Source organism: Mchenga conophoros, linkage group LG20, assembly GCF_057382185.1.
Source record: "Mchenga conophoros isolate Kocher_MC1m ecotype Shallow Benthic linkage group LG20, M_conophoros_male_GT1.1, whole genome shotgun sequence".
NCBI classification, from domain to species: domain Eukaryota; kingdom Metazoa; phylum Chordata; class Actinopteri; order Cichliformes; family Cichlidae; genus Mchenga; species Mchenga conophoros.
Genome location: NC_140545.1, coordinates 16369680 through 16383695, shown reverse-complemented (window position 1 = coordinate 16383695; position 14016 = coordinate 16369680). Strand labels below are relative to the sequence as shown.

Genomic DNA, 14016 nt, shown 5'->3' with positions numbered 1-14016 from the left:
TGCATACTGATTACATGGATAGATACAAGATTTTATATACTTCATAATATATTTATAAATGATTATTCTGATTTTTATGATAAAAATTCTCTGCTGTTTAGTCAAATCCACTGGTGTCCCAGAGATGTGCACAAGATGCTCTTTAGTGTTCCTGTGATGCAACAGTTAAAAGGGTTCCAACTTGTTATATTTTTACTCAAACCACAATCTTTCTCTGAACTAGTCAAAGTAACTTTGGTGCCTAAGCCTAACCAATATCCACCTGCCTACAAAAAGAACCTTAACATTATACTTTACCTAACCTTGGTTTGTGTGCTATCAGCAGTCAGATAGGTGTTTGAATGATAGAGTAAATATAAGGTTTTATTTACCTAAAGTAATACATCAGAAGATATCCCAAAAAGAAAGAGAAGACAGGCCGGGTGTTGATAGAAGCAAAGATTGTCCAGTTCCTACCAGGGACCTGCAAGACAACATAGAGGGGACACACAAAGGGAAACAATGTCACAATGTGCTCTTTAAGAGTCAGTTCCAACCTTAAAATAACAATACAGATAAAGTTAACGAAAACTACAAAATCACACCTGAGCAATGCATGTGACCAGTTTCTCCATACAGGGTGTGTCTTAAAGCCATCATCACCTACAAAGGCTTATGTATGAAGTATTAAATACATAGTAGTAAGCATGTTCATGGACTGTGTCCATTCTCATTATTACACACATATATTAATTTATGGACATCTATATGGTTTGATTTCTTGCATGTGTAATTTGGTTGGGTTGTTATCAACATTTGGGGAGAATTTCATGTCAATATTATGTTTAGAAATTAACTTAGAAAACTGGCAACGTGTTCAATAACTATATAGCCCACTGTATGTAGAGACTGAAGTGTGTTTCAGTAGTTATACATTATACATTTATATCTGGCTTATGTTTTCGCCTCTAGGTGTACTCTGGATGTAGCTGTGTGGTGGGTAATGTGTCATGGGATGAGGAAGGCTTCGCTCTGGCAGGGAAGTGTGGCAGCTCTTGCCATCACATGCCAGCCTTCCTCTCCTTGCTTTTCATCATTATCAGCTTCACCTTCCTTTGTAGCATCCCAGCACTCACTGCCACACTCAGGTAGGTGGCCACACTTAAACCTCTGAATGTACTAAATATGTATCACACTCTGTTTCATTTATTAATGTCATTCATTTGAGCTCTAAGCTTCAAAGTATTTCTTAAACTGTCTATCTTTAACAAAATTCTAGTATAATTTGAATTGGTGAATAAAATAAACAATACATTTTTAATAATACATTTAAGCACCTTGAGACACTCTATAAATAAAATTGATAATTAATAAATTATTGTATTATTTGTTTAGTTCAGTGTGCTACTGTTATTATTCTCTCTAAGCAACTCTAACCACATAATTTCCTTAGCGATTAATAAAGTATTCTGTTTCTGATTCTAATATGTCTGGCTAACCCTGCCCTCCATAGGTGTGTACCTGACAGTCAGAGATCCTTTGGACTTGGTATCCAGTGGATTGTAGTGCGCACACTTGGTAGGCCAAGTGCATTCTTTATTTAGATTAACTTTTACACAGATGCCCATGCAAAATCAAAATGCTTTATGTTCTGCCATTTTGTCTCTTTTTTCTTCTCGCAGGTGGTATTCCAGGACCCATAGCCTTTGGCTCAGTGATTGACCTATCCTGCTTAATGTGGCAGGATAAGTGTGGCGAGCAGGGATCCTGCTATCTTTATCACAATTCAGCCATGAGCCAGTACACACTAGTAGCTGGAATCCTCTATAAGGTATTAATGATTCATAGGCGAACAGGTTGTTTGACGGATTTTTTTCACTCCCAAATGTCTTTTAACCGTTTATCTTTTTATAGTGTTTTTTTTTTTTAAATGAAATATAAAACCAGATAGGGTTACTAAATATTTTCCAAGATAACCAAGTAGCTAAGTTTAAAACAAACATACTTTGCATGCAATACTATTCATAACAGTTTCTATTTTTCAATCAATCAAAATCACTAACAGGATATTAATAGGTATTGGCCTTGACAAGTTCAAATACATTGTAAGCAACACTTACTGCGTGATTTAATAAGTGAATCTATGTATATGTATTCCACCCAATTCCTGTTTTTTAAAGTCTTTAAATATGTATGCTGCAGAATCATCCTCTTAAATAAAGAAAAAGAACAGTTTAAAGAAATCATTAAAAGGCCAAATTTTCCTTGACATTCATAGCCATGAGTGTATATAAACCTCTGACTATACCAACATTAGCATTTCAGTGTTCTCAGTTTTGTTTTTGTTTGTTTTTTAGTTTAATTAATATTCTTAATTTTTTGCTTTGTCCACTCATTTTATTGGCACAGAGGAGGCATAGCAGACAATTCTTTAGTGATTAGTGTAATATTTTGTTAAACGTCTTCAATTAAAATGATATCACTTTACTATGCTATAGCTAATTTTTTGACATTCCAGTGACCGACTGTATGTCAGTAACTTTGAATTAGTTGTGCAAATTTGTCATATTTTGATCTCTTTCACATCTTTATTCCTCCTCTGTTTCAGGTTTTGGGGACCATCTTTTTCCTGGTAGCCAGTATCCTGTACCAGCCTCCCCCAGAGTCACCACAAAGCAGCTGCGAGAACACCGACCATAGCATGGAACACTTGAGCGACCTTCCTGTCAAAGATCTCCCTGAGGACGGCGTTATTGTCAACCTGCATGCCAGGCTATGATGGCAGGGATCATCTTGTGTATGTGTATGTAACAAACACCCCCAGAATGCCTTCATGCACACACAAAAAACACCATGACTTACAATGGCACGTGATGACGTCTAACATGCTGCTATCTTGACAGAAAACCCTGCTATGAACGCGTGGGTGTGAGTGTTTCGTAGCAGGGCCAAGCCACACAGGTTTTTATGTAGTTTTTTATGTACTAAAATTCTACAGATCTCTATAATCAGTTCAATTGACTCCATACAGTGTGAGGTTCATGACATTTGTGTTTCATAATTCAATAATCCTCAAGAACCAATGAAACACCTCAGACCTTTGTGGTATACAAAGCGTTTACAGTATGAACAAAAAAAAAGCATTTATACCGGTCGGTTATTTTCCACATTACTGGAACAAAATTACATATTTTGTTTTTTTTTCCTACAGACAAAGCAATGGCATGTTATACTCTACGAGATCCCACAGCCAGTATTAATAAAACCAAATTAACTTCATATTGCTTGAGTCATTTAAAGCCAAAAGTCGTAAAAGGCTCATACCTACACTCACTTTTTAGACATTCAAAAGGGAAATATTGCCTTATTTTTCTCATCAATCTTCACTCAGTATCCCACATTAACAAATGCACAACACATTTTTGATGTTTTGAAATGTAAGACTATTTAGAACCTTAATTCTTTACTTCAATGAACTTCTTAAAGATTAAATACAGCCTCCAGTCTTCTTAGGTAAATCTCTTCTGGTTTTGGATACTTGGATTTGGACAGTTATTGGTAAATCACTTTAAGATATGTCACAGCAGATAGAAAGATCTGTGCAATACTATCACCACAGTTATCCACAGGTCTTGTCCTGAAGGGATTCCAGCATTGTGGTCTGCCATGTCAGTAACTAACCTTAGCTTCATGACTTTACTGAAATTACTCTATGCTTGATTTTTTTCCCTTCACTCCATTAGCTACACAATAAACAGTAGAGTAATAAAATGCTGCTTCAGTGGGCGTGTCCTCAGAGATGCTTGATCATCCTCCATCCTCACTTACAGTGATTATAGTCACCTTGCTGTCCAAGGTACTTTCTGTTTACTTTCTCAGTTTGAGTTTTGGTTGTTTTAAACTTGTTTCTATTCACGGGAATTAAGGCTGCTGTGGTCACATTCACGTTCAGAGTGCTAAAAACAGTTTTATGCCCTTGTCACCAGAGAGTTACATACACTGACGCAGAGCTCTTTTTCTCTCTTTCTAAAATCTATCAGGCAAAATCAGTTTACTGCAGGCAGACTGGAGGCAGTTTATTTACTCTTAGCTACAACTTAAGAGCAAATAAAGGAAACAAGATAATCACAGTTTGAAGGGCCATAGCAACAACCCAAATGCCCTTTTTAAGTGATATATTCTAATTACTGGTGGTAAATTCTAAAACAACATTAGGTCTGTGTAGGTTACTGAGGGTAACCTGATGATTAATGCCACTTAAATGTTCAGATTTATTTCAAAACACAATAAAATGTCTAAGAAGCTGAAGGTGCAGTATACTATCAGGATATTATATATATTAATATAACCACACCAGTATAGCAGCACAAATGTATTTTCCATTAGAAAAGCACATGCATATCTATATAGTTACTTGGACGTGCATAAAGAAGACTTGCACCACTTATGGTCTTATAATAAAGATTAGTTTGAAATAAAACAAGAAAGACAAAACTATGATGTATTTCAGATGAAATAGAGAGTTCTGTATAGAGATTATTGCTCTGTTTGCCAATTAATTAATATTTTCTTTAATGCTTCTTGCCCATGGAAATTGCTTGGCTGCCCATTTAAAACAAATGAAAATGTGTGTTAACGGCAGCATTTAAAATCTGTAACCTATTCAGATATGATGAACTTTGCCACAAGAATTTGTGCCATGACCAACAGACCTTTTTCACAAAAACCTGTTGACTTGTCTAGGCACAAAAAGCACAATTGATCATCCCTGTAAAACATGAAAGCTAGAAACCTAAAGCAAAAGCACTTATTAGTTATTAAAATCCTTTGTTTTTACCAGCACATGGGGTTGCTGTAGCTCAGGAGGTAGAGCAGGTCATCTACTGACTGGAGGGTTGGTGGTTCACTCCCCGGCTGCCCCAGTCTGCATGTCGAATATCCTTGGGCAAGTTGCTAAATCCTAAATTGTATGAATGTGGAGCTGAATGTTAGCTAGAAAGCACTTAAAAACGTAGCATGTTGTATAAAGCTCGTTGAGTCCTCTGGAAGAGCAGAAAAGCGCAATATAAGAATCAGTCCATTTACCATTCAATTTGCAATGCACCTCTACAACCAGAAGGTGGCGTTAGTGGATTAGAACTAGTGATGTTTCAGTCGCGAAAGAAACGGCTCTTAGAGCCGGATCATTTGATCCTTATCACTAGCCATAAGTTTTTTTTTCTTTCTCTCACCCTCTCTCTCGCACTTTTTTCCCACTTCACTCCGCACGGGAGCCTTGTGCTTTGTGCTGGGAAGAGGGGGGAGGGGCGGTAGTTACACTCGCACAGGAACAGAGTAGGAGGGAGAGAGAGAGAAAGAGACAACAACGTCACATTAGAAAGGTGTAGTAATCATCCACAACTATTTTCAGTTGCAGATGATAAAGGATTCAGAAAGTTTATTCATGCAGGCCCATATGACAGAGAATGTGCATCTTCTTTTTTTTCATAATTTGTATTTTATTGTGTTGTGGTTTGCAGTGTTTTGTGTTGTTTCACTTTAAATTTGTTTAAAAAGAAAAAGCTGAAAATTTAAATAGTTAAAAGTTGAACTGTGAATAGTTGTTTTTTGTATTATATGATTTATTTGTTACATTTTATGTGGAGTGAATAAATAAAAGCAAAATCTCCAGTGTTAAATTAACACTAGAGAGTGTCTATATGGGTCCACACCTCTGAGTGTTAAATACAACACTGAAAAGTGTTAAATTAACACTTTTGACAGTGTTATATGTTTAAAAGTAACCTAGTCAGTTTTGAAGATTAACAATGGCTAACACTGAGCAGTGCTGGTTTGCTAACACTGGAATATTTCTAACATTTTGAGTTATTTTCCAGTGTTAGAAAATCAGCACTGCTCAGTGTTAGCCATTGTTAATCTTCAAAACTGACTAGGTTACTTTTAAACATATAACACTGTCAAAAGTGTTAATTTAACACTCAACAGTGTTGTATTTAACACTCAGAGGTGTGGACCCATATAGACACTCTCTAGTGTTAATTTAACACTGGAGATTTTGCTGTGTATATTTACGGTGGCACCTAGAGACAAAGCATGTACAAACTCCAAAACACGTAAAAACTCCAAAAAACGTACAAAACACAACAGAAGTGCTCCAGGATGCTAGGCGCGGTTCGGAGCCGAAAAGAGCTGGAAATCCCATCACTACTTAGAAACTCTGTCAAAATGTTCTAAAACATCAATGTGGACCAGGGCAAACACAAGGTAAAGTTAGCATGGTGCAAGTCTACTACAACTATGCACAATCATGTGAAAGAAGATTGGGGTTGGCAGTTGTCAACGAATCGTCAAAAGGAGACCAGTAAATATGAAGTTCTATTTTTGATGTAAATGCCCATCCCTGCTAATAAATAAAAGTTAAAGTTAAATTTAAGTTAAATTAATGTTTAAAGCATAAAAGTCATAAAAGTCATTATTGTGATCATATCAAGATCCAGGCAGAAAAGAACCCTTTTCCCCACAGAGTTCTAGTCTTATTTTTGCAACCACACGAGTCACCCCCTGGTGGTAATTACAAATAATGCAGCTACATCCACATTGGATGTACTTTTTTGACCAGTAAACTACATTAATCGTTAATATATAGTTTGTGGATCAAACTATGCTTACAATACTGACTTCTAATACCATATAGACATTTAGAAATCAAAGCATCTAAACTCAAAGCCAAATGTTCCATTACAAAAGTTCTGCAGATTTACCTGATTGAAGTGACTTTGGCACCATAATTTTTTAAGTTATTTAATTAAAAAAAGAATGTTTAATTCTTAAATAAACACTGAAATAAATATACACAATGCTATTTTTTTTTAATTCTTTAAATTACTTATCAAGTAAAAACAAGTCAGCTAAACAATAGCAGCTGGTTATAAGCTAACCTTATGCTCGCTAATGTTAGGCTCAAATGTCTTAAAAATCACACTTTCCATCTGATCAGCAGTTTGATTACAATTTCCTGCAATCTACTGACATCTAGTGGTGATATTTTGCACACTGTACCTTTATGTAGATGTAGAAACTCACTGATTGAGGAACTAGAACCACCCTTGCTCTGTGGAGACTCTTTACTCCCACATTTGGCTGTTTTAGATGCTGGTGTGACAGAGCCTTTTACAGAGTAAGTTGAACACTGGGATGTTGAGGGTGATGCTCAATTAGCACAACATGCAATATTTTTAAAAATGTCCCTGATTTGAATCTAATGATCACAATACTGTCTGTAAATGTGCCAAAGCAGCTTTGCATAAAAACTCTTGTATTTAATTTTTATTCACTGACATTAAATTCATTATTTATTTATAATATGTCAGCACTCATATTTTTATTTTTGCATTAATTTTGAAATGAATAACAAGAATGCTGCCCTTTCTACACAAACAAACTCTCCTCCTGTCTGTGTCTTTTCTCTGATAGCATTGTTGTTATGTACTCTGCTGATGTTGAGGAGTGTGGCTGTCATGTAAATGTATATATGCAATCCTGCTTGTTGTGCTCTTTAATCAGTTCTCAATCTTTGACAACTTTATAAATTCATATTGTCTTTTTTTTTCTTTTGGTACTGTTTTTTTTTCTCTTTCTTTTATAATGATCTTTTTATGGACTGATTCATAGATGTCATTTTTCTTCTAATTACAAAAGCTGAACAGCTTATTATTTTATGTCTCAAGTATTTTGTGTGTGTGTGAGAGAGATTCAATGTTGGTCAATTAAATGTTATTTATTTAGTGCCAAATCACATTAACAGTCACATCATCTTTATACTGTGAGGTAAAAACTCTACAATAACACACATCAATTAAGGTTTGGAAACAGTATCACCACTAGTTTTAATTCAATTAAATTTTCTTTATATAGTGTCAAATCACAACAACAGTTGCCTCAAGGTGCTTTATATTGTAAGGTAGATCGTACAATAATACATACAGAGAAAAACCCAACAATGATATGACCCCCTGTGACCAAGCACTTTGGCAAAAGTGGGAAGGAAAAACTCCCCTTTAACAGGAAGAAACCTCTGGCAGAACCAGGCTCAGCGAAGGGCGGCCATCTGCTGCGAATGCTTGGGGAGAGAGAATACTGATAAAAATAACTCATAGAATTAAAAAAGGTGCCACAGCACAAGTTTTGATTGCTTAAAAAGCACATTTGGCTTGTTCTTTTTAGGTTAGTTTAGTTTAGGTTTGTGGAAGGAAGGTCTGATGCTTTCTATCATTCGAGTCCTAAAACATCCAGAGGTGTGTTTTGGTTCACTTGCCTGCAGAAGAACAAACAATAGTTACATAAATCTATGTAGCATGACATATCAATGCAGGGTGTTGTGATAACCAGCTTGAATAAAGTCAGTATAAATCATAAACTGTATCCCCATCACAAGGTTCCTCTGTGCGTTACAGTGAGAACACCACACACAGAGAACCATCTGCTCATTTACTCCATGTGTCACAAAGACAGAGCAGAGCAAAGTGTGAATTTCCAATGGTCTGCCTGCTTATTTTTCTGTCTCAGTAGTCTTTTCTTCACAGCAGTTGTACTTTTAAATTGGAAAAAAATAGATAAATACTACTTTTTCATAAGACAACTGGTTGCCTTGTCTTAAGACTCACCTGTGAACACCAACCCACGCCAGTCAGAATCGCTACATTCAAAATAGAACTGTAATCTAATCTAATTAAGTAGTCTAAATCTGTTCTGCTCTGGGACTGCTCTTAGAGCACAGTTGATTTCATATATAAAAAATAAATATTTTGTTTTTTGGCAACAGACTATATTAAATACCTGGAATTTGGTCCATGTTTTATTCATTCAGTTCACTTAGAACTCAGAGTGCATGTAATGCTTGAGAAAGTCATTTTGGTAGCTGAGTAACTTGTATTCGCGGACAGTCCACAGATATTTATTGACAGGAGTGCAAAAACACTCAGCCATTGCTTCATTGCTAGTCAGGCTCGGAGCCACACTCCTGGAGATGTGGCTCAGAGCCTGACTTTGCTTAGACCATGTGAGGTCTAAGCAAAGACAATGAAATGGAGATGTGACATCAAAGCTGGTGCTAGAAGTGTAGCTTCTAGTGGAAAAGCCTTTATAAAACCATATTTTGGGGGAAAATCATAAAAACATTTTTAAGGATTATTTTGGTTTTGCTTTGCTTTTTTTTTTTTTAAATATTTGCCTGGTTTGGCTCCACACATGCAGTTTTTATCCCTGTCACTATTAAAATGAAAGTTAATTTATGCTAACTGCCCAAAAAGGACACAGAGACAGACACTGGGTCTAAATCACCGCTAACGATGAGCAGTAACTGTGATAGTGTAGACTTGCGGTTAGGGATACTCCCATCCTACAGGATTAAAGTTTTTGTTAAGTTAAATAAGGAATATGTCTTTTCACTCGTTTGCTTGCATCCCTGGGCATTCAGGCTGATAATCCTTTCTTTTCTGTCACCTGGTCTTTCCCATAATGTGAAACTCTGCCATCATCACTCTGGTACAGTGCTTTTGCCTGCCTTCTGTGAATCAATAAGCCTCTATTCCTTGTCCTTTAATTCTCAGTTCTGTTCTGTTATTCTGCCTTTCAGTCTCGCTCCCAGTCAGTTCATTCTTGTCACTCAGAGAACCACAAGTCCTCATCTTCTTCACTTCCACCACCACCCTGAGACTCGCCTCTGTTATGTTACATCATTGCAGTGTTTTATTACTCAAAACCATTCATATGTGATGAGTTTCTTCAAATGGTGTCTCCTTAATAAACTGATAGCTGAGCATTACCATTTGGAATGAAGTGGGGCCATCTTACAGTCTGAAGATTAAATAGGCGACCACACAGAGAAAAATCTTTAACTATTCCGTTTCTCCAAGACAAAACTGCGACAATTAAACAGTATGAGATATTAACCATTTTCTTCTACTTAAGCCCTCCTGTGATTACAGATTGATCCCAATTTAAGTTACTAAAATGTTCTTTTTTCATTTCTCCCATCAGTTGTTTTAAGCTGTTTAAAATAATCAGCAAATTTGATTTGTACAAGGTTGCAGTTTCGATTTTAGTTATTTTTGCTATTACCTTTTGCCCTTTGCCTGGTATTCTCAATATAGTCTAGATTATTTAACTTGATTGACATATTGTTTTGCTTCTTATTTCTCATTAATGAGTAATGTCAGATAAGACAAATGACATTCTATCAGCAACTAAAACTTGTACTGGCCATGAAGAGAATAACAATAAGGCAAAAAACCAAGTGCAGCTTTGCCAAAATCAACAGCTGGGTTTATTATGAGAGAGCAGGTGCTCAAGGGAAAACTAGAGAAACAGCAGGCAAGCTGCTAAGCAGAAGGGCCTGTCTTGTGGTGGATGAGTGGGAAAATCATTTACATGATGAGGAAAAACACAGTAACGTTCATGGTACAGAGAACATCAAGCACAGAACCTGAGAGGACTCATCACACACAAAACTCTGGTAAGTGGAGCTGTTGAAAGTTTTATTCCTGTTGTAATAGTAATTTTACAATGTATGTTGAAGGGATATTATTGCCCTCTGTTGGTGTGTTTGTGCAATGCAAAGCAATAAAAGGTGTTCGTTAAAAACATCAGGTTATGGGCCCAGAGGTCGCCAAGGGAAGCTGCTAACACGTTTTCTTTTGGGAGTCATAAACAGAATTGTGGGATTCCCAATGGAAGATAGACTGTTTATTGACAAGCTGAGCGGACCGGAGAATTGGGCAACGTGGAAATTTCAACTGGAGCACCTGTTGAAGGCAAAAGGACTGTGGGTACTATGGTACAGGAGATAGAGCAGTTAGCTGCTGATTCTAATGCCCAAGCACGAGCTGAATTTGAACGGAAGAAAGAAAAGGCATTTTCAGTGCTGGTACTGAATGTAAGTACACCCCAATTGTACTTGATAACAAACTGTAAGACCCCCAAAGAAGCATGGGAGATGCTAAAAGCACAGTTTGAAAGAGATACTGTTGCTAACAAGCTATTTCTGAAGAAGAAGTACTTCCGGTGTGAAATGAAGGAAGGAGAACATCTCAATGATCATTTAAAGAGGATGAAGGAACTTACTGATCAGCTAGGGGCAATAGGTTCTGTAATTGAAGAGGAAGATCAAATTGTCACCCTTCTAGGTAGTTTGCCACCCAGCTATGCAACTGTTGTTACTGCTTTGGAGACAAAGATGGACAGTCTGACATTACAGTTTGTTCAACAAGCCTTGATAAATGAGGAACAAAAGCGAGTGCTTACTGACAACACCACTGTGTCCAGTAGTGTATCAGCGATGTCATCTCAGATGCATAGAAATGAACAGAGTGGATCAAAAACAGTGGGAGCAAACAGCTCCGACTCATGGAGATGTTACAAATGTGGGAAGGAAGGACATATCAAGCGTGATTGTCCAAGCATTAAAAAGAAATACAAGGCCCACAAGGCTAAAAGCGTGGTGTATAGGACAAAGAGGACTCATATGAGGGAGCTTTTGTTGTAAATGAGTCATGTAAAAGTGATGCACAACAAGAAGAATGGTTAATTGATTCAGGAGCATCAAAACACATGACATGTGTTACGCCCCAGTCTAGGGGTACAGGAACGCAACATAAGTTTGAAAAGACTGCCCCGCCCTGGTCCCCAAAACCATACACAGAGGGAAACCAATTCCTTAGTGAATCGTGTTTTATTATCTACACTGCAAAAATGAAGCTCCAGGGTGAACAAAGGCCAAAATAACAAACAAAACAAGCTAAGTCAGGAGGAGGTGCTATCTAAAACCCTATGTGAAATCAAACATCAAACAAAAGACAAGCGCTACACCTAACTCCCTAACTGAAATAAACAGGAGAAAACAGTGCAAGGAAAAACAATACGGCAGCTCACCCCTTCTGTTGCAGTGCTATTTACAATGTGCTATGTACAATGAAAGCTAATATACACACTATATACAAAACTCAGAGAAGCCGCACAAATCACAAGCACAAAAGTCTCAAGTTTTGGAGGCCAGGGTCAGGTCTGCTGCTGCTGTCAGTGGCTGCCCCGGGACAACTGCTGGTGAGGGATTTGAAGAAGATCACATGGCCAGGGGACCAATCAGCAGCCGTCAGCTCATCCACTCCGGGACCTGCAAAGACTTAAAGGAACAGACAACAACAGCCACCAAAACAGATTATGGACAGGGCCATAACACCCCCCTTCCCAAGACCAAACATCTCCCCTAAAGATGTTTGGCGCTTAGGGGTTCCGAAAACCACGTGACAGCGCATCTGCCAGTACATTCTCTGTCCCTTTCTTGTGATGGATCTCCAGATTGAAATCCTGTACTAAGAGGGACCATCTCATGAGCCTTTGGTTAGAATTTCGCATTCGGGTCAAAAACACGAGGGGGTTGTGGTCTGTGTAAACAATGACAGGTGCTGAACTGGAACCGACATAGACCTCGAAATGCTGTAGAGCAAGCAATAGGGAGAGAGCTTCTTTTTCAATGGTGCTGTATTTCTGTTGGTGGGAGTTGAATTTTTTCGAAAAGTAACCAATTGGGTGATCAACACCCTGCCTATCCTCCTGCAACAGTACCGCACCTGCACCGTTGGCGCTGGCATCCACCTCAAGTTTAAACGGATGTGTGAAAACAGGAGCGGCAAGTACTGGTGTGCTGCAGAGGAGAGCTTTGGCAGACTCAAAAGCATTCTGGCAGGTGGGGGACCATACGAATGGTTTTGATACACTTGTGAGACTGGTGAGAGGTGCAACTACATCTGCAAAATTCTTACAGAAGCCACGATAATAGCCGGCCATACCAAGGAACCGGCGAAGCTCACGTCTAGTGCGAGGCACAGGGAAATCTAGGATAGCCTGGATTTTAGCCAGCAGGGGGCGCACCTGTCCCTGACCCACCTGCTTCCCTAGATAAGTCACAGTGGCCTTACCAAAGTCACATTTGGCAAGATTTAGGGTAAGGGATGCCTCTTTTAATCTTTCAAAAATCTCCGTGAGTGTTCCAAGGTGATCTGACCAAGTCTCTGAATAGGCTACAATGTCGTCTAAGTACACTTCACAGTTTGTGACACCACCTAAGACAATGTGCATAAGGCGTTGGAATGTGGCAGGGGCATTTCGAAGGCCAAAAGGCATGACGGTGTATTGGAGGAAGTGATCAGGAGTGACAAAAGCAGAAATTTCAGATGCACGCGGAGTGAGGGGAACTTTCCAATAACCCTTTAATAAATCCAGTTTGGTGACAAACTTTGCGGAGCCAACCCTATCCACACAATCTTCCATGCGGGGAAGAGGGTAGGAGTCGGGTTTGGTCACACTGTTCACCTTGCGAAAATCACTACAAAAACGTGGAGTTTTGTCTTCCTTCGGCACAAGAAGGCATGGGGAACTCCAGGCACTCGAACTAGGGACAGCAAGACCATTTCCCAGCAGGTAGGAAACTTCTTGCTGAAAAAGTGCACGTTTGGTAGGGTTCACACGATAAGCGTGTTGTTTGATCGGAGGGTGGTCACCTACATCTATGTCATGTTCGAGGACAGAAGTGCGAGAGGGAGTATCAGCAAACAGAGATGGGTAATTATTGATCAGAGAACACACATCGGTCTAAAGAAATAAAGAAATAAAGAAGCTCTACAGGACTACCAAGAGTTTTCAGAACCACAAACAGTAAAACTCGGTGATGGCAGAGTAGTTGAGGCTTTAGGTCTGGGCAACATAACAATGAAAATGTCATTCAGAGTTAGTAATGGAAAAGATGCCACAATGTATGATGTGCTGTATGTTCCCAAATTATCAATGAACCTGCCAAGAAGGGAAACACAGTGAAGTTCAAAAGGACTCATTGCTACATAAGAGGAAAGAATGGAGCTCTCCATGGAATGGGAACACAAAGATGTGACGGCTTGTATCAGCTGGATATTGAGGGAAACTGCACAACCTGTCATGGAGTGTCAACTGCTTCAGTTCCAGCAAGTATGTGGCATCAGCGCCTAG

The 14016-nt window shown here is 38.4% G+C and overlaps 1 protein-coding gene across 2 annotated transcripts in view; it reads left to right on the top strand.

Annotated features, from left to right (window-relative positions):
* Positions 1-3330, top strand: part of slco4a1 (solute carrier organic anion transporter family, member 4A1) — a 28650-nt gene extending 25320 nt beyond the window's left edge. For both annotated transcript variants that reach the window (XM_085260148.1, XM_085260147.1), the window contains exons 9-12: positions 952-1127; positions 1493-1557; positions 1662-1810; positions 2588-3330. In XM_085260148.1, coding sequence (XP_085116274.1) covers positions 952-1127; positions 1493-1557; positions 1662-1810; positions 2588-2758 — 561 coding nt within the window. In that variant the 3' untranslated portion in view covers positions 2759-3330. The remainder of the gene's footprint in view (positions 1-951; positions 1128-1492; positions 1558-1661; positions 1811-2587) is intronic.
* The last annotated feature ends 10686 nt before the right edge of the window (positions 3331-14016 follow it).